This window comes from Chiroxiphia lanceolata, chromosome 24 (assembly GCF_009829145.1).
Source record: "Chiroxiphia lanceolata isolate bChiLan1 chromosome 24, bChiLan1.pri, whole genome shotgun sequence".
Lineage (NCBI taxonomy): Eukaryota > Metazoa > Chordata > Aves > Passeriformes > Pipridae > Chiroxiphia > Chiroxiphia lanceolata.
In genome coordinates, this window is record NC_045660.1 from 5,598,417 (window position 1) to 5,620,162 (window position 21,746).

A 21,746-nucleotide genomic window follows, 5' to 3' on the forward strand; every position below is an offset into this window, starting at 1 on the left:
GTGGCTTCCTTATCCTAAACTGAGAACATTCCAGTCTGGAAGGGCTGTACAGGCCACAGGGTGCTTTTGATTATGACATGAAGTGATGTCTCTCTGCAGTAAAACTTTGAAATCCCTGATCCCTGAGCAAAATCCCATCAGGAGTCACCCAGGGAACACTCCTGACTCTTCCTTCCCCTTTGGGCTGTTCTCACCACAGCTTTACTGGCACTTGCTTGGCCACTGTTCTCCAAGAGGTTCCCAACCAGCAGCCAGCACACGAGACCCAGAGATGGTCCCGTGCAGGGCCAGGAGTTGGACTCAGTGATCCTTGTGGGTCCCTTCCAACTTGGCATAGTCTGGGATTCTGGGTTTGGTGTGGAAATGATCTCTTAGAACCAGAATACCCCGAGCTCAATCCCACAAGGACTGAGTCCAACTCCTGGCCCTGCACAGGACAACAGGAACAACCACAAGGTGTTTTGGGCCATCTGAACAGCTCCAGGGGCTCCTCTGCCCCACGGCTTCAAAACTGCCAGAGGGCAGGGTTAGGTGGGATACTGGGAAGAAAATCCTCTCTGTGAGGGTGGGGAGGGGCTGGAAGGGACTGCCCAGAGAAGCTGTGGCTGCCCCATCATCCCTGGGAGTGTCCAAGGCCAGCTTGGAGCAACCTGGGCTAGCAGGGGGCAGAAGGGCGATGGGGTGACACGACCTTTACGATCCCTTCCAAGCCAAGCAGGCCACGATCCCGTGGTTTTGGGGTGCCAGAGGGGAGCCCAGCAGTGCCCCAGCTCACTCACCAGGGGGGTGGGTGCTATACTGCCGTGCACACCGTGCTCACTGTGAACTCGGCCTCGCTGGCCATGATGTCCGTGGGCTGCAGGTTCCGGTCGTACATGGGGTTCTCGAAGGTGGCCCTCACGTTGGTGTTCTCGTGGCCAGCATAGCCATTGAACGGGACTTTTGGTCTTCTCCTGCAGGAGGGGAGAGCAAACCCACAGAGGTCACACAGTCACAGAGTGTCCTGAGCAGCAAGGGAACCACAAGGAGCATCCAGTCCAACCCTGAGCCCTGCACGGGCCCAGCCCCAGAGTCACCCCCTGTGCCCCAGAGGATCATCCAAACCCTCCTGGAGCTCTGGCAGCCCTGGGGCTGTGCCCACTGCCCTGGGGAGCCTGGGCAGTGCCCAAACAGCCTCTGGGGGAAGAACCTTTTTCTAAAATCCAACCTAAACCTTCCTGACACAACTCCAGGCCATTCCTGCAGTTCCACCCCCTGCCAGGGGCAGGGACACCTTCCACTAGACCAGGTTGCTCAGAGCCCCATCCCACCTGGCCTTGGGAGAGAAGGGAGACAGGATGGAAGGAAGGAGGGAAGGAAAGAAAGGGAGAAAGGGAGAGAGAAAGAAAAGAAAGAGAGGGAGAAAGGATGAGAGAGACAAAGAAAGAGAAAAAAGAGAAAGAGAAAGACAGAAAGAGAAAGAGAGAGAGAGAAAGAGAAAGAGAAAGAGAAAGAGAGAAAGAGAAAGAGAAAGAGAAAGAGAAAGAGAAAGAGAAAGAGAAAGAGAAAGAGAAAGAGAAAGAGAAAGAGAAAGAGAAAGAGAAAGAGAAAGGAAAGAAAGGAAGAAAGAAAGGAAGAAAGAAAGGAAGAAACAAGGAAAGAAAGAAAGAAAGAAAAAGAAAGAAAAAGAAAGAGGAAAAAAGAGAAAGAAAAAGAAAGACAGAGCTGCTTTTGAGGAAGGTAAACCCCTGGGGATGAGGCAGACAAATCTGACTGTGGATTTGCAGCACAGCAGCTCCTGGGTGCTGCTACAACCCTGGGCACCTTCCCTCTGCAGAGCTCCCACAGCAACACCCTGATCAGGAGAAAACACTAATTTACAACACATGCAAGGCCAGCTTGAATGCTGGAGTGTGGAATTTACTTCTCTTAAAGTGGCCACAAATCTTATTAATGGTCAGAAACCCTCTCACTGCTCTCTCCTCCCAAACCCTCCCCCCCCCCCCACGGGGCTTTGCTTCGTTTCCTTTTCACCTTCTGAATTAAAAGAGAAACCAGCTCTAAGGGGGTGGGATTTTAAGTTCCAGCTCAACGTTTCTGAGAGCCCCCCTGAATTTATTTCCCCCCCTTGGCATCCTCCCCCCAAAACCCACCTGTGTTTGTAGAGATAAAGCACAAACCCTGCAATAATCAGGGCGATGAAAGGCACGAGGATGGCGGCTGCCACGGAGCTGCTGTTGGATGCAAAGTGGTGTCCTATGGATTCAGGATCCGTTTCCATCATGCTGAGGTCTGAAACACAGCAGAAAAGAACACATTTCAAACCAGCACTGCAAGAAAATGGGCTTTGCTGGGGGCTTCCAGGTGCCACCAGCAACTGGAAGTGGTGCTGGAAAAGGCAATGGAAAGCTGCTGAGCTGCAGATGAAGGATGGCCTGGAGATCCAGCCCAGCTTAGACAGCATCATTTATTTAGGACTGCAATTAAAGGGAGATGTAAATAGATTTATCTTGCCAAAATGTTCCAACTTGGATGCATAAAGCTGGGCTTTAAGGGGAGACTGTGAAATGCAATAACGAGCAACCTAATTCTCCATAAAGGTGAGAATATCCCCAAAAATCCCAAGAAAGATATTAAAAGCTCAAACCACATTTTAAGAGATATTTAGGGGCTTAAACTTTGTCTGTTCTAAGCCCTCAGGAGCCTCTGGGATTTCTGAAAGGGCGACAGAGACACTTTCTGTGGCAGAAACGGGGCTTGGGCCTGTCAGAATTTGGCAACGCGGAGAAAAACTATGTTTTTTGGTTTTTTTTTTTTGTCCAGGTGCTTTTTGTGGCTCCAAAACCTCTTTCTGTCTTTGAACAGCAGCCTGTTTACAGGCTTTACATTACAAATTTTGTTGTTGTGCTGTTTTGCCTCCCCCAGTCTCCTGCCCAGGGCGGGTTTAGCAGAAGCACTGAAAATTAGGGACAGGAGAAACACCCCCTGTTTGAAACCCTCCACCACCACCAGGGCAGAGCTTTCAGAATCCAGGGGAAAAAACATTAATCCGAGGAATTTTACCAAGTCTCTGGAGGCCAAACTGCCCGAAGCCTTTGCCCCTCACGAAGCCCTGGTACACGAAGGTGCCGCTCGAAGACTCCGACGAGACCTGAGGTGACAGGAGAGGGGAGATCAGCACGTCTGCCCAGCATCTCCCTGGGCTTTCACACCCATCTCACAGCACAGCCCTTTGCAAGCTCAGGCTTGGAGTTAATTTGATTTAATTCCCCGGAAAACCGCGGTGCTCCGGGAGGCCTCTCAGCGCCCGACAGCTCGAGGCCCTCACGGCTCGAAGGAGGGAAAACAACAACAAAAAAAAATCCTGTTTGCAATAAACTCCACGAGACACTGCTGATCCCAGAGGGGGAACAAAGGCTCTGGGCCACCACTGGCCACGGGTCAAGCAGATGCACATTTCTGCCAAGCTCCAGTGGATCTCTGAAGGGCACAGGAAGCTCACGGGGGGATGAGGACTTGGCTCCATTAGCTCTTTTGGCTTGATGTTTAGCAGACATAAAACGTTAAAATGGAATTAATCATGTTGTCTTCTCCTCAAGTGCTGTCTGGGAGACGCAGAGATTTCAAGCCACGGGGCAATAAAGCCACGCAGAGCTGGAGGGAGCACGAGGAGCTGTCACGCCGTGTTACATCCCGGGCTGGAAAAGCGCCCCGTGGCCCCCTCAAGGACTGGTCACTGGAGCAGCCTCATGCTGCCACCAGCTCAGGGAGTTATCCCTCAGCTCCAGGGAGAGGAAAGCCAGGCTGTGACAGCACCAGGAGGAATTGTGTGGGTGGATCTCGTGCCCGAGGTGCCCCTGCACTTACGTGCCCGTCCAGAGCCCATTTATCGTTCTTGAACTTGTTGACGAAGATCTCCACCGGCCCCATGATCTGGTAAACCTGGAGGAGCAGGTGCACGTCTTCCTTCTTGTAAATGCCTGCAAAAGAAGTGGAAGTCACTGACTTTCTGCCTGAGAGGGCAGAGAAACCCCCTCGTCACCTCAGGGGGGGGACCAACCAACGCCAGGACAAGCATCAATCTCCACGAGAGGCCACCTCGTGTCCTCACCAGACACCTGGAGCTCCACACCACTGTGGTCTATCAGGGTGGCATTGACTTTACTGGTGGCAGGGTCGAAGCTGGTGACAGACAGCATGGCAGGCTGCTTCTTGCCCAGGTACTCGTAGGAGCCTTTCCACAGGGAATTCCTCGCGAACACGTCCGCAGGCACTGGAAAACACAGCGGTTGGGGATGCACCAAAACAGCAGCATTGCCGTGGATTTCCAGGTTTTTTTTTCAGGAATCAATTCACAGGCACATAATTACATGTCTCAAATCCCACGCTCTCCCTGTGCCATCACCGGTGAGGACAAAGCCAAGGAGAGGGGAACGAACGACCCCGTGACCTTAATTTGGTTGTTCTGACAAAAAAACAGCGTGAAAGCTTTATAAAGAATCCCACCCCCAAAATAATTTATTAGGAAAAGCTAACAAAACCTATTAAAAAAAAAAAAAAGGGTTGAGTGTCCAACTCTGGAATCTCTGGAATGCCCCGGGGAGGGGCAGTGGGCGTTGATGCACAACTTCTCCAGGGAAGCACGGACAGGGTGGGGCACATGGGCTGCTCCCAGCAAGGATCTGGGTTTGAGAAGGGCTGGGCAGGGATGGGTGTGCCGAGGTCACTGCTGTGTCCCACGGGAATGATCCCTCTGTGTACCTGAGAGCTTGGCGAGCGGCGGGTCCCGCGCGGTGCCCACGGGCCTCCCGCTGGGACGGACGTCGGCTGGAAGAGAGGGAAGATCCAGGGTGAGCTCCCACCCTCCACGAGAGCCAAACAGCTCCGTGTCAAGGTTAGACCATGACTGTTTCTCTGTGGCAGGTAAAAGCTGGGTGAGGTGAAGGACAAAGAAGGTGTTTCCAGACCCAAACCAGCCGTGAGAAGCCCCTCGGGTGGCTCCGGGGGATCCTCTGGCTGGAGAGACCCTTCCCTTGGCTCCAGCTCCCACCAACTGAAAACCAGGCTCTGATTTTCCTCCCCTTCCGAGGGCAAAAAATGCCAAACCCAAATGATGCTCTGGACACCTCCGAACTCTGACCCCAGAACTGAGTCCCCAAGTCTTATCCACAGACCGAAAACTGCCTTTGTGGGACATCAAAGGCCTGTGGGCTCCACAACCAGGAGATAAACAAGGCTCTGGTGGGGGTCTGAGGGCTGCAGGGTCCCCTGGGCACACCCAGACCCATGGGCACCCCCTGCCCAGGGCTTTACCCAGGCAGATGGGGGGTTTTCCTGTCCAGCTGCCGTCGGCTTTGCAGGTCCTGTGCTCGGAGCCCCCGGTGAGGTAGAACCCGCTCTGGCAGGAGTAGATCAAGGTGTAGCCCAGGGATGGCAAATCCAGAGCTCCCACGTTGGCATGGGAAGGTGTCTCCGGCTGCTTACAGTGGTGAGCTGGAAGGGACAAGGGAAACAGGGATGAGGGACACAGGGAGGCCAGAGAGGGACACCAGGGTGTCAGCAGGGACAGAAACCTCCTGGAAGAGCTTTTACCCAACAGCTTTCCCTGCTCCCTGAGAAATGCCATGCCTGGATTCTTCCCAGCCAGGTGAATTAATGAGAAGATTCCCATGGCTGGGATTGCTCTTGCTGGATAAAGCTCTCAGAGGACCCTTCACTCGGCTCCGTGAACTGAAAATCAGGTTCTGCCATCCCCCCTTTTTAAGGGAAAAAGCCAAAACCAAAGGATGTTAAAGCACCTTCCTTTGAGCTCTGAGCCCAGAACTGAGTCTCAGGTGTATCTGCAGACTGGAAACTGCCTTTGCAGGACACCAAGAGCTGGTAAATTAAGCCAATGATTCCAGTGAGGGCATCACAGCTCTGCTTTTATACAACCTCTCTTCATGGGACCCACTAATCATGTGCACCCAGCTGCCCACAGCATCACCCAGCGAGTCCTCAGAGGTATGCAGTGGTCAGAAATCCCTGTAACTGCTCAGTAACTCTCAGGATTTGGCCACAGAGGCTGAATGAGAGCTTGTCCAGCTCCCTGTCCCCAGAGCATGTGCCAACACTGTTCCAGCAGCTGCTGCTGGAAACGTGTCACCCCCTTCCCTGAGATGTTACGACTCCAAACCAGTAAATCCCAAAGCAGGGAAGCTCCCTCTCCCCCTCACTGCAGATTTACAGGCTCACAGAATGGTTTGGTTGGCAGGGACCTTAAAGATCACCTAGTTCCAACCCCCAATTTTTGCCAGCTTTGTCCTTCCTGCAGCTCTCCAACTGCTCCTAATTGAAAACAAACCCTTGGCAGCCCTCAGGAGGTACCAGCATCACCCTCCCTTCACAGAGGAGGAAATATAAACCCCAGGGAGCTGGAAGGGTGACCTGAACTCACATGGTTTGGGAGCCCCAGCACTCATTAGCTCCTTCCAGAGCAACCACCCCCTGTCCCCTGATGCCACATGTCAGAGCATTTAAAGCTGGGTGTCCCAGTTGTTCTGTTCACAGAACAAGCATCCACAGGGCTTGTTAGTGGAAAAATATCTCCCCAGTAAACCACCTCACGAGGGAGAGGAAAAAGCTGTTTAATACTCATGACCCAGAGGCCAGGATGAGTATCACCACTTAAACACATTAAAATAAGCTCCTTCTGCTGTAGCAGGGAGATGATGGACAGCTTAAAGGGGAGAGCAGCAAGTTCCCAAAGAGGAGGAGGAGAAGCTCTGCTCTGCTGGAGAGCCCTCCTGGCTAAATGTTAACCTGCTCCCCGGGGCCAGCTCACAGCTCTGCCACCAAATGGGCTTTCAGGAGCACAGAACAACATTTCACCTGACAACTGTGTCTCTGAGGAAGGGACAGGCAATGAAAATCTCATCTGAAATCACAAGTGGCTGCCGGTGCAACGCCAGGAGAGAAGGGATGGAGTGAGCTTCCTTTTATCACAGAGTGTTTGGAGAGTCACAGAGGGGTTTGAGTTGGAAGGGAGCTTAAAAATCATCCAGTTCCACCCCCAGGGACACCTTCCACTAGCCCAGGTTGCTCCAAGCTGGCCTTGGACACTTCCAGGGATGGGGCAGCCACAGCTTCTCTGGGCACCCTGTGCCAGGCCCTCCCCACCCTCCCAGGGGAGAATTTCTTCCTCATCTCCCAACCTTCCTAAAAATCTAATATATTTCCTCCAAGAATGTGTTTTCTCACAGCTCCCTCCTGAATTCCCAGCTCTCCTGAGCCAGTAACAACCCCAGCCTGGCTCCAGGCTCCAATTCCCTGTGCCATTCCCAGGACTTACGGACACAGTCGGGCTGGATGCCGCTCCACGTCAGGTTGGGGAGGCAGGTCCTGGTGGTGGAGCCCTGCAGCAGGTACCCCTTCTGGCACTTGAAAAAGATGATGCTTCCCACCTGTTCCAAGGGCAGGGAAACACTGAACTCCCCCAGTGCCACGCTGGGATAAAAAGGAGCTTCTAGAATTTTCCATGTTTGCCATTCCCCCCTCGTCCTGTCACTCCAGGCCCTTGTCCCAAGTCCCTCTCCAGCTCTCCTGGAGGCCCTTTAAGGAGCATTTCCCTGTCACACTCTGCCTCAGCCCCCACAGGAGCTCCAGAGGCAGCTCCACTCCAGTGCCAGCTCCTGACTGCCAGCTCAGACAAAAGTCAGACTTGTAGTGTCTCAGGATTAATTAAAACCTAAAATTAGTTCATTAACCCCCAGGATTAAGATAACTAATTAGCAGCAAAACTGCAGGATCCACTTGGCACGGGGTAACCACATGGAATCCACTCTCCCAACAGGGAATGGGCACCCACAGGGACAGCAGGAGAGGGAGCACCTCAGGGCATCCCTTTGGGTTTTCTCCCTCCATTCCACAGATTTCCTGCTGCATGGGAGCTGAGATAAAGGGAAACACCTACAGAATTTGGACTGAAAATTAATGGAAATGTGAGGAGTAATTACACCAATAACTACTAATTAGCACTGCAATTAATATCATGTACAATGCACTGCTGGTTAATCCTGCACAAACACAGCCCGAGGTCTGACACTGGGATCACACCATCCCAGGAGGATTCACAGATCTGTGCCAGGGCTCAGGCACGGGCTGAGCATGGCAGGTTTTGGGGATCCCACTGCCCTGGCAGTACCTGGTATCCCTGGGAATTGTTCTGCATCCCGAAGAGAGGCACGCCGGGGTCCGCACACGTGGTGAGGCTGGGGTCTGCAAAAACAGGGAGAGGGTTCAGAGGAGGGGCCACCCCAGAGCTCTGCACACACACCCTGCTGTGCCTCTGCTCAGCTGCAGTGCTGGGATGCTCCAGGGCCTGGCTGGGGGAGTAGGGAGCTGGAGCATCCCAGGATTCCCAGCCTTCCTTCTTCCACTCGCTCACCACAAGCTCCACAGCCAACACTTCTCAAAATATCCCCATTAACAGGACTGTGGAAGGCAAGGAATAAACTAAGTCCCCCCAAAGCCAACAGTGGGGCAGGAGTGGCTGCCCCCAGCCTGCAGCCAGAGGAGAGCAGAGCACAACTTCTCTGCTTCCACTGTTTATTTTTAGGCCTTTATTCCTCAGGATGTGACTCATCAGTCCCTTCCCACGGACACGGCGCTGTCTCCAGGCCCTGGGGATGTGGTGAGTGACTAAACAAGGGCCACAGAACGTGGCTGATTTGGGGCTAATTCATCTCCCATCCCTTGGCTCTGCTGAAGCTGCTGTCATTTGTCACTGCTGCAGTTTCCATGGGAGCCCCCTGATAAATCACTGCCTGGAAAATAAAGAAAGAAAGAGCCCCACGGATGAGGGAGGCACAGGGTGATGGATGAGGGCAGAGCCTTGGCCTCCTGGCTGTGCCTGGGCAAGGTCTGGGTGCTGGAAGCTCGAGGCATCCAAAAATGGGTGAGATCTGAATAAATACAGCACTTGGGGTGCAGCTGCTCGGGTCACAGACTGCCATCCTGGGGTGAGGTTTTGCAGACACACAATTCTTTTCCTTTCACAGGATCAATAAACCACTAAGGTTGGAAAAGACCTTGAAGATCATTGAGTCCAACCATTCCCCCAGCATTGGCATTAAACCAAGTCCCCAAATGCCACACCTATATGGGTTTTAATTCCCCCCCCCCCCAAGGCAGTTCCAGGGCTTGGCAACCCTTCCCATGAAGAAATTTTCCCTAATATCCAATCTCCTTCCTCGTGGTTTGCTTTGGGCAGACAGACCCTCAGCACGTTCCCTCAGCAGCAGGAACAGGGTTGGCTGGTTCAGCCCTCTGAGAGGTGGGTCCCACGTGTACAACAGGATCCCAGACAAGGATCTGCAAGGAAGCACTGAAGCATTCCAATCCAACATTTCCAGCACAGGAGCAGGTGCTCTCAGCCCCCTGGATGTGAGAAAGCTCCTGGTGAAACCAATTGGAGGTTCAGGCCACGACTCTTTTTGCATTCCTGCAGTTGGTGGTGCATTCAGGATGGAACCAGAAGGACTGAAATCCATGGGGAACAGCCCCATGGATGTGTTTCCCCCCACTGCCCATGTGGGGGGATGGTGGTGATGCCCTTTATCACAGGAGCCCTGCAGTTCAGGAGTGCTTCAAACAGGCCAAGAATGCTGGGAGCAGTTCTGGTTACAGACCTCCCAGAGGTGTCACAGGGTTCAAGATGAGCACCTGAGGAAGGTGTGGAAATGTCAGCCTGAATCCCAAGGCTGCAGCTCGGCAAGGCAAGCTGGGGGAGTTTGGTTTCTGTCCACACACTGAGCCCCAGGAAGGTTTGGGTTGGGAGGGAGCTTAAAAATCATCCAGTTCCACCCCCCTGCCTTGGGCAGGGACACCTTCCACTAGACCAGGTTGCTCCAGCCTGGCCTTGGACACTGCCAGGGATGGGAATCTAAGCAGTGAGGAGGAGGAGATGGGTTGTTTATCACCCAGTGCCCACAAACCAAAAGCATCGTCCCTTCACGTCCCCGCTTTCGGGGCAACAAAACGCTCGTTCCTGCAAACTCAGAAAAGAAAACCAAAAAGAAAAGAACCAAAAGAAAACCAACAGGGAAGCTGGGTGAGGGCCCAGAGCTCTTCCCTTACCTATGCAGCTGGGCTGGGTCCCACTCCACGTCCCGTCAGACTGGCAGAACCTCCGGGCTGAGCCCACCAGCACGAGCGGGGCCAGGCAGGAGAAGGACACGGAGGAGCGGTAGGTGAAGCCTCTGTCCTCCCTCCTGCCCTGGGCTGGGGTCCCTGGGTCACCACAGAACACAGCTGGAATGGGCAAAGGGACAACAGGATGGCCATGAACCTCCTCAGGAGAAAGGAGTGTTAATAAAGCTGAAGACAGGTCTGTGAATGGCCCAAACCCTGCCACCAAATCCATGACTGGCTGCTCTCCTTGTAATCCTGGTAATTAACTTGCACCTTCTCCCCCATCTTTTCCCTTTTTTCCTCTCTTTTTCCCCCCTAACAGCAGGCTTAGCTTCCAAATGTCTCCCTAATTGCACCATGTCACTTTGCTACCTGGTTTTGTGTCACACTAATTATCCAGGATCCAGGGAAAGGTGCAGGGAACAGGGGGAGGGCTTCGTGTGATTTAATATGAAAATGGCTATTGTGCAGCTGCCAGCCACTGGAAAAGGAACTCAGAGCTGCCTTTGGCATTAGGAGACATTGAACTGGTAGTTTTTGGCATCAGCTACTGTATCAGGAACACAGCTTTCCACCCAGCCCCACTCTGCCCTCACAAAACATTCCCAACTCCTGCTGCCACACAGAGCTCTTGGCCAAAGGCTTTTCCCCCACGGCCTTTGGCAGTTCCAGGAGCCCTGACTGCAGCAGATCCAGCCACTGGGGAGACACTGGACAAACACCCAGCTTGGAGGAAAATCCTCAGGTTTGTTCCAAGTGTTGCAGAGGTGACCAACCGTGTCCCCAGGGCCACCCCCTTACAGGTGGCAAACCAGTGCCCCCAGCAACCTGGCTGCTGTGGGAGGTGGGCAGGGCGTTCAGACCTTGAGGCAGAGGCACTTTAGGGCATCATCACAGCATGAAAAATGCCCACTGGCTTCAGTTCATGCCCAACTTCCCCTGGGCTCGGGGCAGGAGGCACAGCAGGGCCACCGAAACCAGCCACTAAAACCAGCCCTAAAACCAGCCACTAAAACCAACCACTAAACCCAGCCACAATGGGAGTAGAGGTGATGGAAAGGGCACCAAACCAGTGGGTTTTGGGGCAGGATCCTCCCACCCAGTCCCTGGCTGGGCTCCTACTCACGGAAGCACTGGGGGACGTCCCCGCTCCAGGTGCCGTTGCCCTCGCAGGTCAGCACGGCGGGCAGGGACAGCTGGTACCCCTCCAGGCAGGCATAGCTCACACTGGACCCCCAGCTGAAATCCGTGCCCACCACCTTCCCGTTGGGAATGGCCTGGGGGGCTCTGCAGGTGATGGCTGTGGGGGGGAGACAAAAGACAAAAGCAGGCTCAGGTCCCGTCGCTTCTCCACGAAGGGCACGGTCACGTAGGGCCAAAGCCGCGTCCTGCCCTCCAAGGGCATCTCCTGGTGTGGTGGTTTGAGCCACCACAAAAATCTGAAGTCTAGTTTCCAGGCTTCCCCCACCCTTTCCCATAATTTTATCTCAACACCGAAGAGAAACTTTCAGGCAAGAGGCTTCTAGAGGGGAAAAGGGGAAGTATATACATGGCACAGACTGGGGTGAAAACTCCAGGATTTTAGTTTGAAGTTTGGAGTTAACCAAATCACAGAAAATGCTGACCCCCAAGCATCACCAGTCCCACCCCTGGCCCTGCACAGACACCCCAACAATCCCACCCTGTCCCTCAGAGGATCATCCAAACCCTCCTGGAGCTCTGGCAGCCTTGGGGCTGTGCCCACTGCCCTGGGGAGCCTGGGCAGTGCCCAACCACCCTCTGGGGGAAGAACCTTTCCCTGATCTCTCTCCAAATCAGAGTCACTTCATTTCCAGCTGAAGGGAAGAACCTGCCCTGACTTGGCATGAAAACTCATCTCGGATTCCCTGGGAGATTGATACGTTTTGGACAACCTGGCTGAGCTTCAGATCAGCAGCCAAAGCAACAACCTGTCGGTATTTCATCCACTCTGGGGTGTTTTAATATAACATTTTTGCAGTGCTTTGCTTTTCAGCTCAGGGGAGCATCGGGAGAGATGCTAAACCTGTGCAAATCAGCCTGGCCTCCAAACATGACTCTTGGCCACATTCTGGATTATTCCTGCGGCATTAGCTCAGTGCAGAGAATGAAAGAGCAGCGTAAGAATTGCTCTTTACAGCCTCTGAAGGAGCTGCAGTGCATTATAAAGTTCCTCTGTGGTCTGTATTTGTATCAGCATGATGACAGGTGAATTTTCCAGATTGCTAAAGAAGTGCACAGATGCTGCTACAAGTCTTATCTGCACTTGGTGGGTGAGTAAAACACTCACAGAAGAGATCCAGCCTGCCCAGCAACTGCTTTATTATTTCCTTTTTCTATCTCTGAACCACAGGAGCAATCTCAGAACAGAGGAATAATGAAAAGGCTCAGAGGAAACATTTTTCAGATGATTCCAGACAATGCCAAGAAGCGTGTGCTTGCAAAACACAATATTTCAGTGGAGTTTGATCTGAGTTTTCGTGAAGAGGAAGGAGTCACTTTGCTCCCTGGGCTTCGCTCTTCCCTCTCTACCACTCAGGTAAGAGCAGCTGCCTCCCTCCCAGGCACAGTGTGGTGACTGATGGACTTAAAGAGAGCAAGGTTTTCGTGCTGTAAAATGTGATAGATGGTGTAAGAGCCATAAATAGGGGAGAGATGGAACGACAGAGCCAAGAGAAGCACCCAGGGGGGCTCCGGGCACGACGCAGAAGTTGCCGCTACTTTTTACCTCGTCCCAAAAACTTTGGTGGCCTGGGGACCCCTCCTTACCCTTGCAGGCGGGTTTGGTGCCGTTCCAGGTGCGGTCCTTGGTGCAGGTGAGGGAGGAGGCCCTGTCTGACTCCATCATGTAGCCGGGGGTGCACTGGAACACCACGGACTGGTTGTAGGTGAAGTCGGAGCCCAGGCGGACGCCGTTGGCCGGCACGCCGGGGTCGCCGCAGTTGATCACTGCCAAAGGCAAGGGGAGGAGCATTTCTGGCTGCCCAGCCCTCCTCTCCCACCTCTGGATCTGCCCGAGCGAGACACCTGATGGTCCCGAGCGCTTTGGGCAGGCAGGATGTGGTCAGAGGGCCGTGGGCAAGGGAGGGTTTGGAGCACACGGCACACGGAGCGGGCCGGGCTCCAGCAGGTGGAGAATCAGAGAATCAGAGAATCCCAGAATCACAGAATCAGCTGGGTTGGAAGGGACCTCTGAGATCATCAAGTCCAACCCTTGATCCAACCCCACTGTGGTTCCCAGCCCATGGCACTGATGCCACATCCAGTCCCATCTTAAAAACCTCCAGGGATGGAGAATCCACCCCTTCCCTGGGCAGCTCATTCCAATGGCTGAGCACCCTCTCTGCAAAGAAATTCTTTCTAATCTCCAACCTAAACCTCCCCTGGCACAGCTGAAGACCCAGCCCTCTTGTCTTGCTCATCTCTGCCAGAGACCAACCCCCCCTGGCTCCCCCCTCCTGTCAGGGAGTTGCAGAGAGTGAGGAGGTCCCCCTGAGCCTCCTCTTCTCCAGGCTGAACAGCCCCAGCTCTCTCTCTCTCCCTCAGCCTCTCCTCACAGCACTTGTGCTCCAGTCCCTTCCCCAGCCTCGTTGCTCTCCTCTGCATCTGCTCCAGCCCCTCAGTGTCCTTTCTGAGCTGAGGGCCCAGAGCTGGACACAGCACTCCAGGGGTGGCCTCACCAGTGCTGAGTCCAGGGGCAGAATCACTTCCTTGGACCTGCTGGCCACACTGTTCCTGATCCAGGCCAGGATCCATTGGCCTTCTTGGCCACCCGGGCACACTCTGGCTCATGTGCTGGCTGTGCCTGTCCTCAGTGGAGTGAGCACGGACCTTAATGGCACATTAAGACCTTGCAAGAAGCTGTATTAACACACATTAAACATTAAAGCAAACCCAGGTCAGGTCCTGGCTGGGGGAAGGCAGGTCTCCCCCTCTTCAGCCCAGTTACTGCCTCTTATGTAAGGCCACATTTGGCCCCGTCCACGTTCCTCTGCAGGAAACACAACCCCTTCCCCGAGGCTTTTCTGAACAGGGGCTCTGCTCAGGCTCCTCCCAGGAACTCTCACGTTCAGGAGCAGCCCCAGAGAGCCCCTCGAGGGTGGCCAACATCTACTCACGGAATTATTACAGGGCTCCCTTCATCCAACTGGAAGAAAGCAAACTCCAAGCAAGACTTTTCCATTAGGCACTGGCAGAGAGCACGGGCTGAGCCTCTGCTGCTGCCAGGACACAGCTCAGCACAGTTTCTCAGGGTGACACATGGTACAATGAGCCCAGACACCCCTTCCCCAGGGCCCTCATCCCCCAGGGATCTATCCCAGTGCTCACCTGTGCACTCTGGACTGGTCCCAGTCCACGTCCCGTTCACGGTGCAGTGCCTGCTCAGCACCCCTGTGGAGTAATAGCCCTCCCTGCACTGGTAAATGATGGAACTGGAGAAGACCAGGCCGTCGTTGAAGATGACCCTGGCATTGCTGGGGGTTCCTGGGTTCCCACAGGATATCACTGGAAAGCAAAATGGCAAAGTTAAAAAAAAAAAACCAGCAGGATCCCCAAACCACTCCCCAGCTCAGAGCAGGGCTCTGCCTTGCCAAGGATCTGCATCTCTCTCAGGGGACTGGAAAATACTCTGTCCCTGCATCCATTCAGCCCCTGAAGCTCCAGCCCTGCTCCTGTCCCAGGCAGATCCTGGCAGAATCCCCCCCTGCCTGAGGGACTCGTGTCCATTTACTGCAGGGCTTTATCCTGCAATAATCAACCTCGTGGTCCTACAGCTTAACAAAGCAGTGGTGCCAAGCCTGGAGTCCCTCCACATTCCAGGAGTTTGGGAGCCTGGAGCTGAGTGTGTCACTTTGCCTTTGGGATCCTAAAATATCCTGAGTTGGAAGGGACCCACAAGGATCAGAGGCCAAGTCCTAATGTTGGGATGTCAACAACTGTGCAGCATTGAAAGGAAGGAGAGCAGTAAGGGAGCCTGCTGCCCTCCCACTGTGGCACTGCTCACTGCCCAGCCATAGCCAATTATCCCTTCAGAGGAGGGAGAATATCCTGGGAATACAATTACAGGGTTGTCAGTGCCCAAGTTTTATGCCTGAAGTGCCTCAGCACCCCAGGAACAAAAAGGCCTGGGGATGGTGGAGCACAGAGCCCTGCCAGGACAAAATAAGCACCTGCAGTAATTGCCCCCAGCCCCTCACTGACTCCAAAATTACAGCACCCAAAAGAAAAATCACAGGAATCAAGGAAAGGCTTCAATCACAAATCCCAGAACACTCCTGGCTGCCCCCTTCCCCAGCAACATACCACAACCTCTGTGAGAGCAGGGACCCATGGTGACCCATCCTGGGCCCTCCCTGCACCACACACCCCAGTTTTCCCAGTTCTTCTCCACGGGGAAGCACAAACTCCAGCAGGAAAGCCACGAGCACAGCCCACCAAGGCGAGGAGGAGAGGAGCCTTCTTCCCCTCTTGTTGCTTGGTTTGCTGACAGCCTGTTAACACAGGAGCTGCTTGGAGGCAGATCTGTCTGACAGGAGGAAACTAATAACTGCTCTGGGCTGTGTGCACACAACTCATCGTGGCTCCCGAGGTGGAGCTCGTTACGGATTCCGGTGTCATTTCCCAGAGATGCTGGGATAAAAGTCAGATTCCATCACCTCGGAAAAAAGCTCTGAATTACCATTTCACTGCCTGCCCATCCAGCAGTTCCCTCCTGCCCACCCTCCTCCACTTATTCACGTGGTCAAAAACACACACGGACGACCCCCAAATTATTACTTTTGGGACTAGGAGGGGACTCGTGGGAATGGTTTAATGGAAGTGTGGATCAGCTGGGACCTGCATGGGCCAGACACAAGAGAAGTCATAAATATAAGGATGAAAGGATTGAATGTCTGAAACAGCAATTTAAATATCAGTAGGATCTAATCATGCAAGAGAGCAGTAAGGGGGTAAATAATTCCCTCTGGCTGCAGTGGGAGGTGTAAAATGAATTAGGAACACCAAAAAAATGGTTTCTGAGGCCACTAGGGGGGGGCCTGCAAACAGGGACAGTGGGACCCCTGACAACAACCAGAGCTGATCCCCACGATCCCATCCCTGCAGGGGGAATCTGGGAAGCTCCTGCCTCTTACAAAGTGCCTCTGCCACAGAAAACATCCCAGCTCAGAGGTGCTCCAGAGCTCAGCAATAATTCATCGGGTTCCAATCCACACACATCCATTTTCTGAAAAGCTTTCAGGTTTCCCCTTGCCTTCCTTTGCTGTTTCCTGGGAGAAGGGAGTTTCTCTGGGTCCTGATCGGGCACGTTCAGACGATGCTCAGACGAGGCCACTGAGCTGCCCCCCCCCAGCACCCTGAGCAGGGCAAGGACCAAGTGCTGGTACTCATGAAACATTTAATTTCCCCTCACTCTGCCCAGAAAACCCCCCCTGGACAGGGTGAGAGGGGTGTGAGGAGCAGCCAGCCCTGCTCTCAGGCACGAGGCACCAGTGGTGCCTGTCACTGAGGTGACATGTGAGCCCCGTGTCCTTTGCATGTCCCCCCTCCTCTGAGCTGCTCCTCATAACCCCCAGTTCTTTCAGGCTCTGCTCCCATCCCAAACACTCTCCTAATGATGTCTGACACATCAGCAGGACCTCCTGCTGGAAGAAGGGACAGCTCAGGGCTTGTGGAGTCTCAAAGCCTTTCCTTCAGGGCTGGTAATTTCCAGGCTGTTTAATTTAACCAGTAACCCATAACCCACCCAACTATGCAGAGAGAGGAAGAATAAAACAGTCTAGACCCGAATCCCAGCCCTGCCACCTCCCATGTCCTCAGCAGTCAAATGAGCAGCAGACAAAACTCTGCTCCTTTTCCCACTGTTATCGCTTAAAATAAATCATTTCTCTCTACTGAAACTGCCAAAGAGCAGCCAGAGCCCTGACTCATTTTGGATGCAGCTTTAATTCCCTCGGAGAAACAACAAACACTATAAAAGCAAATATTCTGCTCAGCTTTTAAGAGGAGGAGGGAGTGTAGAGCACAACTGTGAGCCCCTTCCCGCATCCCTCCTTGGCGAACACAGACAGGGCATCAGGAAGGAGGGGAGAGGAGGAAAAAAAAACCATCTAAAATTACATTTACACTTTAAAATTTGCTGGAAATTAAAGCTAAATGAGGCCTGAAATCTGCCATTTTGGAAAGCTGCTCTTACTGAGCACAACAGAAGCAGAACTCCATAAACCCGGGCGAAGCAGGAGGCTCAGGCAGAGCCCCTGCAACTCATCTCAGTTCACTCCAAACCATTTGTCCATTCTGGGAAAAGCAGCTGGGACTTCTTCCTGCCTCCCTGTTCCTTTGGTTCCCTTAGAAGATGTTTTAGTGGGTAAAAGGTATGAGATCCAGAGCTGAGGAGTTCCAAGGTGACCCCACAGCCCCTGGACTGGTCCCAGTGCAGGAGGACACGATGGTGCCACATCAGCTCTCTGACTCCTCAGTCAGGCAGGTGCTTTGGAATTGAAGCTGTTAGAGCATCTTACCCTCTCTGAAATGCAGATAAGGGTTTTTCCCTCCCTTCCTCCCTGCTGCTGGATTTGCACTGTGCCCACAGGCACTTCCACGTCCCTGTGCTGTGGGTGCCCATCTCCTGCTGCTCGGGCTGAGCCCCTCTGTGCCCACCCAGCAGCTGATCTGGGGAGCAACTTCCATGAACTCCCTGGTGACCTGTGAAGCACCATCAGCCTTGATTTTGCTCCATTTTGGGAGCTGGGAGCAGCAAACCCACAGCTGAGTCCCAGTGAATGCACCCCTGAGGTGCCCATTCCTCCCAAGGACCCTCCTGGGCACTCAGCCTTCACCTCCAACTGCCAGGAATTCACCCCAAAGTCATCTCCCCTCTCCCTCTCCTATAAATACCTGTTCCAGAGGGCTGAACACACCACTCAAAGTGCAGCCAGAGAACTTGGGACTCGTGGTGAATACAAATGACAGGGACCAGCTCATCCCTGGGCATCCCTCTCCTACACTGGCCAGTCAGCACTTAAACATTAAGTGACTACATTATAGGCATAATGTTATTATTATTCATAAAGTGTGGAAAAAAAATCTGCCAGGGATCTGGATTTTGGTGCCTCTGGAACCTGATGGGTTATTTATCCTGAGATTAATGAACGGAGCCTTCCCACTGATGGAAAAAAACAGAGTGGAAAAAAAAAACCTCCTGAGATCTGAGTGTATTAATAACATGATTCAGTGTCTTTTCAATCAAGAGCACCATCAATTTGGAATAAATTTCCAATTCATTTACAAACTCTCTCTAAGCTTTTGGCTTTTGAAACAGCTGGAGAGAAGCAGTTGCCCAGGTCTCCTTGCACTTGGTCTCCTGCCTCATTTTTGGCTTTTGTTCTTACCCCAGCTGGTTTTTAAACACTTGTCTAAAACAGTTGCAGGGAGCAGCACAGCCCAGAGAATCCAGTGAGGGGATTATTTATTGGATTATAGGGTCTTACTTGATTCCCTCAAATGGAAAAATCAGGGGGTTTGGGGTTTTCAAACACAAAAAATGTGCTTACTGGATTATAATTTGCATTTTGCATTTCTGCTTAATGGAAATGACTCATGCATGTGCCAGTTCCAGCTCTGAGGGAGGGTGGAATCTGCTGGTGTTTCTCATTCTGCTGAATTTCCCCCACAAGGCAACAAGGAATTAGTGGCACCCAGAGTTCTGACACTAAAAAAAGGCTGTTTCTGATCAGGAAGACCAGGGGACCCCAGTGATTCCTGAACAACGGTCTGAGGGGGGGATGGCAGGAAATAAGGACAAGATCCCAAAGGCTCTTCCTGCCCTACACCTCTACCCAGATGTTGGCACTGACCTGAGCATCCCAAACCCCTTCTGCTGCAGCAGAACCCAGCTGAGCCTGCAGAGAAGTGATGCTCCAAAAACCCTCCTGTGGGGTGTGACCCATGGATGGCTGGGAGGAGGAGGAGAACCCAGGAGGAGGAGGAGAACCCAGGAGGAGGAGGCTCCTGGGCACACATTTCCTCCTCAGTGTTTGGAGGAGGTGACAAGCAGGAGAATCCTTTCTCTCTGATTTCACAGAATCATAGAATCACAGAATCAGCTGGGTTGGAAGGGACCTCTGAGATCATCAAGTCCAACCCTTGATCCAACCCCGCCGTGGTTCCCAGCCCATGGCACTGATGCCACATCCAGTCTCATCTTAAAAACCTCCAGGGATGGAGAATCCACCCCTTCCCTGGGCAGCCCATTCCAATGGCTGAGCACCCTCTCTGCAAAGAAATTCTTCCTAAATCCAACCTAAACCTCCCCTGGCACAGCTGAAGCCCGAGCCCTCTTGTCTTGCTGATGGTTGCCTGGGAAAAGAGACCAACCCCCAGCTGGCTCCCCCCTCCTGTCAGGGAGTTGCAGAGAGTGAGGAGGTCTCCCCTGAGCCTCCTCTTCTCCAGGCTGAACAGCCCCAGCTTCCTCAGCCTCTCCTCACAGCACTTGTGCTCCAGTCCCTTCCCCAGCCTCGTTGCTCTCCTCTGGACCTGCTCCAGCCCCTCAATGTCCTTCCTGAGCTGAGGGCCCAGAACTGGACACAGCACTCCAGGGGTGGCCTCACCAGCGCTGAGTCCAGGGGAAGAATCACTTCCTTGGACCTGTTGGCCACACTGTTCCTGAGCCAGGCCAGGATCCATTGGCCCTCTTGGCCACCTGGGTACACTGTTCCAAGCTGTTCCAGCACAAAACAGCCGCTGGCAGAGAGGCCGGGCTGGGGTGATGCTGGGGTGATTCTGGGGACACCCAGGGGGCTGGGGAGGTGACAGTACCTTCACACTCGGGCTGGGTGCCGCTCCAGGAGCCGTTGGCCTGGCAGGTCCTGTCGGAGGAGCCGCGCAGGGTGTAGCCGGGCTCGCAGCTGAACCGAACCACGCTGCCCACGTCGAAGGTGTCCCCCAGCCCGATGCCATGGGAGGGGATCCCCGGGTCACCACACACGCCCTGGCTGCCCCCTGCACAGAGAGAGAGCAAGCACATGGTGGGTTTGGACCTTCTTCCCCCCTCCGAGGGGAATTTAACTCTGACTGGCTGCAGGAATTCCAGATGGAAACCCCCCCACTCCTGGTTTGAAGCTTGTTGCAAACCATGGCCATGATTCCTGAATGCCAGGATGGAGCTTCCACCAGCTGCAGCTGCTTCTGGTGGCAGCTGCTCCAGCATCAATCATGTGGACACTCTGAGGCACTCCTGGGGACAGTCCTGTGCAGAGCCTGCAGCTGGACTCCATGATCCTTGTGGGTCCCATTCCGTGATTCTGGGGTTGCTTTCCCTCCAAGCAAGAACTCCAGCGTGCTCCAAGCCCCCCCAGCACACCCCACTGTATTCACAGAACAAGGAGCTGTGGGGTTTGGAGCACAGCGGGGGAGAAACATCCACTCCTGCAGGCTGGGAACAGTCGGAGCTGGAAGTTGGGGAGCAGCTGGCAGGGGCTCCCTGGAGCAGGCTGGAGGGATGCCCACCTCCCTGCTGCCTGCACCGTGTTCCTGGCTTGCTCCACCACCAATCTGTGTGAACACATCCCCTCCCAGGGCAGGAGAGCCCATTTCCCTGTGGCAGCTGGTGATGAAGTGCCCAGTTCTGGGCCCTCTTGCTGCAGGTCCAGCCCCTGCTCCGTGTGACACAGAACATAATGAGCACATTCATCATGTGGGGAATGAACTTCCCTGGGCACAGAAGGGGCAGAATGCTCCAGGTCCAACATTTCCTTTCACATAATGACTCGTGCCCGAGTCTTTTGTTTCATCTGGCAGAAAGTGCTGTCACACCGTGGGGCCCTCCACACACAGCCTTTGGCAGGAGACCCAGGCTCTGCTCTGCCTCCTCCCTGCTTCTTTAACTGCTCCACCTGAGTTTGGTGGGAAGGAGGAGCCTTTCTCCAAGCCCTGGGGTGGAAATGATGGTTCTGGGATCCTGGGCATCCACCCAGCACCCCCCTCAGGGCCATCAGCCTCCAAGAAGTCACTCAGCAAACCCCCACACGGCAGGTGTCAGTAGGAACCAGGCAGAACAAAGCTGAGTGTTCTCAAAAATCCACCCACAGAGATGACAGGAGAGAGTGAGGAAGGACTACATGGGGAAAAGGCACGAACTGGAGCAGAAAACCCTCCTGAGCAGCTCCAGAGCAGGAACTCTGCAGACGTGGCTGCTGAACACCAGGATGACTCCACTTAATTTCCCTTCCCCTCCCAAATCAGAGGTTAAACTTGGTCAAGTGGTGCTGCCAAATCTAAGTGGCATTATTAAAAATTAACACTTGTCCCGAGTGCTTTGCTCATTGTGTCACATCCCGTGTGTTGTCCAGGGAACAAGGGATGGGATGGCTTGGGGAGGGCTTTGCACAGCACCCCACCCAGTCACCCAGCACCCTTCCCTCTGCTGGAGACCACCAGACCCCCCTGTCAGCACATCTCACTGCATCCCCCAGGATCTCGACCCAAATCTGTTGCACCAGGGACTTTTTCTGCATATTAGGATGTTCTCAAGGCAAGACCTTTCTCACCCAGGAGCGGGGAAGGACTTCTGCTGCCAAACC

General features: G+C 53.7%; 1 protein-coding gene across 3 annotated transcripts in view; it reads right to left on the minus strand.

Moving 5' to 3' along the window:
• CSMD2 (CUB and Sushi multiple domains 2) overlaps positions 1 to 21,746 on the minus strand; it is a 264,720-nt gene that overhangs the window by 2,608 nt on the left and 240,366 nt on the right. For all 3 annotated transcript variants that reach the window (XM_032709961.1, XM_032709960.1, XM_032709962.1), the window contains 14 exons: positions 19,984 to 20,166; positions 14,497 to 14,673; positions 12,937 to 13,116; positions 11,276 to 11,449; positions 10,096 to 10,269; positions 8,162 to 8,235; positions 7,310 to 7,421; positions 5,293 to 5,472; positions 4,741 to 4,806; positions 4,091 to 4,252; positions 3,847 to 3,959; positions 3,043 to 3,130; positions 2,133 to 2,271; positions 780 to 953 (listed from right to left, as the gene is read on the minus strand). In XM_032709961.1, coding sequence (XP_032565852.1) covers positions 794 to 953; positions 2,133 to 2,271; positions 3,043 to 3,130; positions 3,847 to 3,959; positions 4,091 to 4,252; positions 4,741 to 4,806; positions 5,293 to 5,472; positions 7,310 to 7,421; positions 8,162 to 8,235; positions 10,096 to 10,269; positions 11,276 to 11,449; positions 12,937 to 13,116; positions 14,497 to 14,673; positions 19,984 to 20,166 — 1,982 coding nt within the window. In that variant the 3' untranslated portion in view covers positions 780 to 793. The remainder of the gene's footprint in view (positions 1 to 779; positions 954 to 2,132; positions 2,272 to 3,042; positions 3,131 to 3,846; positions 3,960 to 4,090; positions 4,253 to 4,740; positions 4,807 to 5,292; positions 5,473 to 7,309; positions 7,422 to 8,161; positions 8,236 to 10,095; positions 10,270 to 11,275; positions 11,450 to 12,936; positions 13,117 to 14,496; positions 14,674 to 19,983; positions 20,167 to 21,746) is intronic.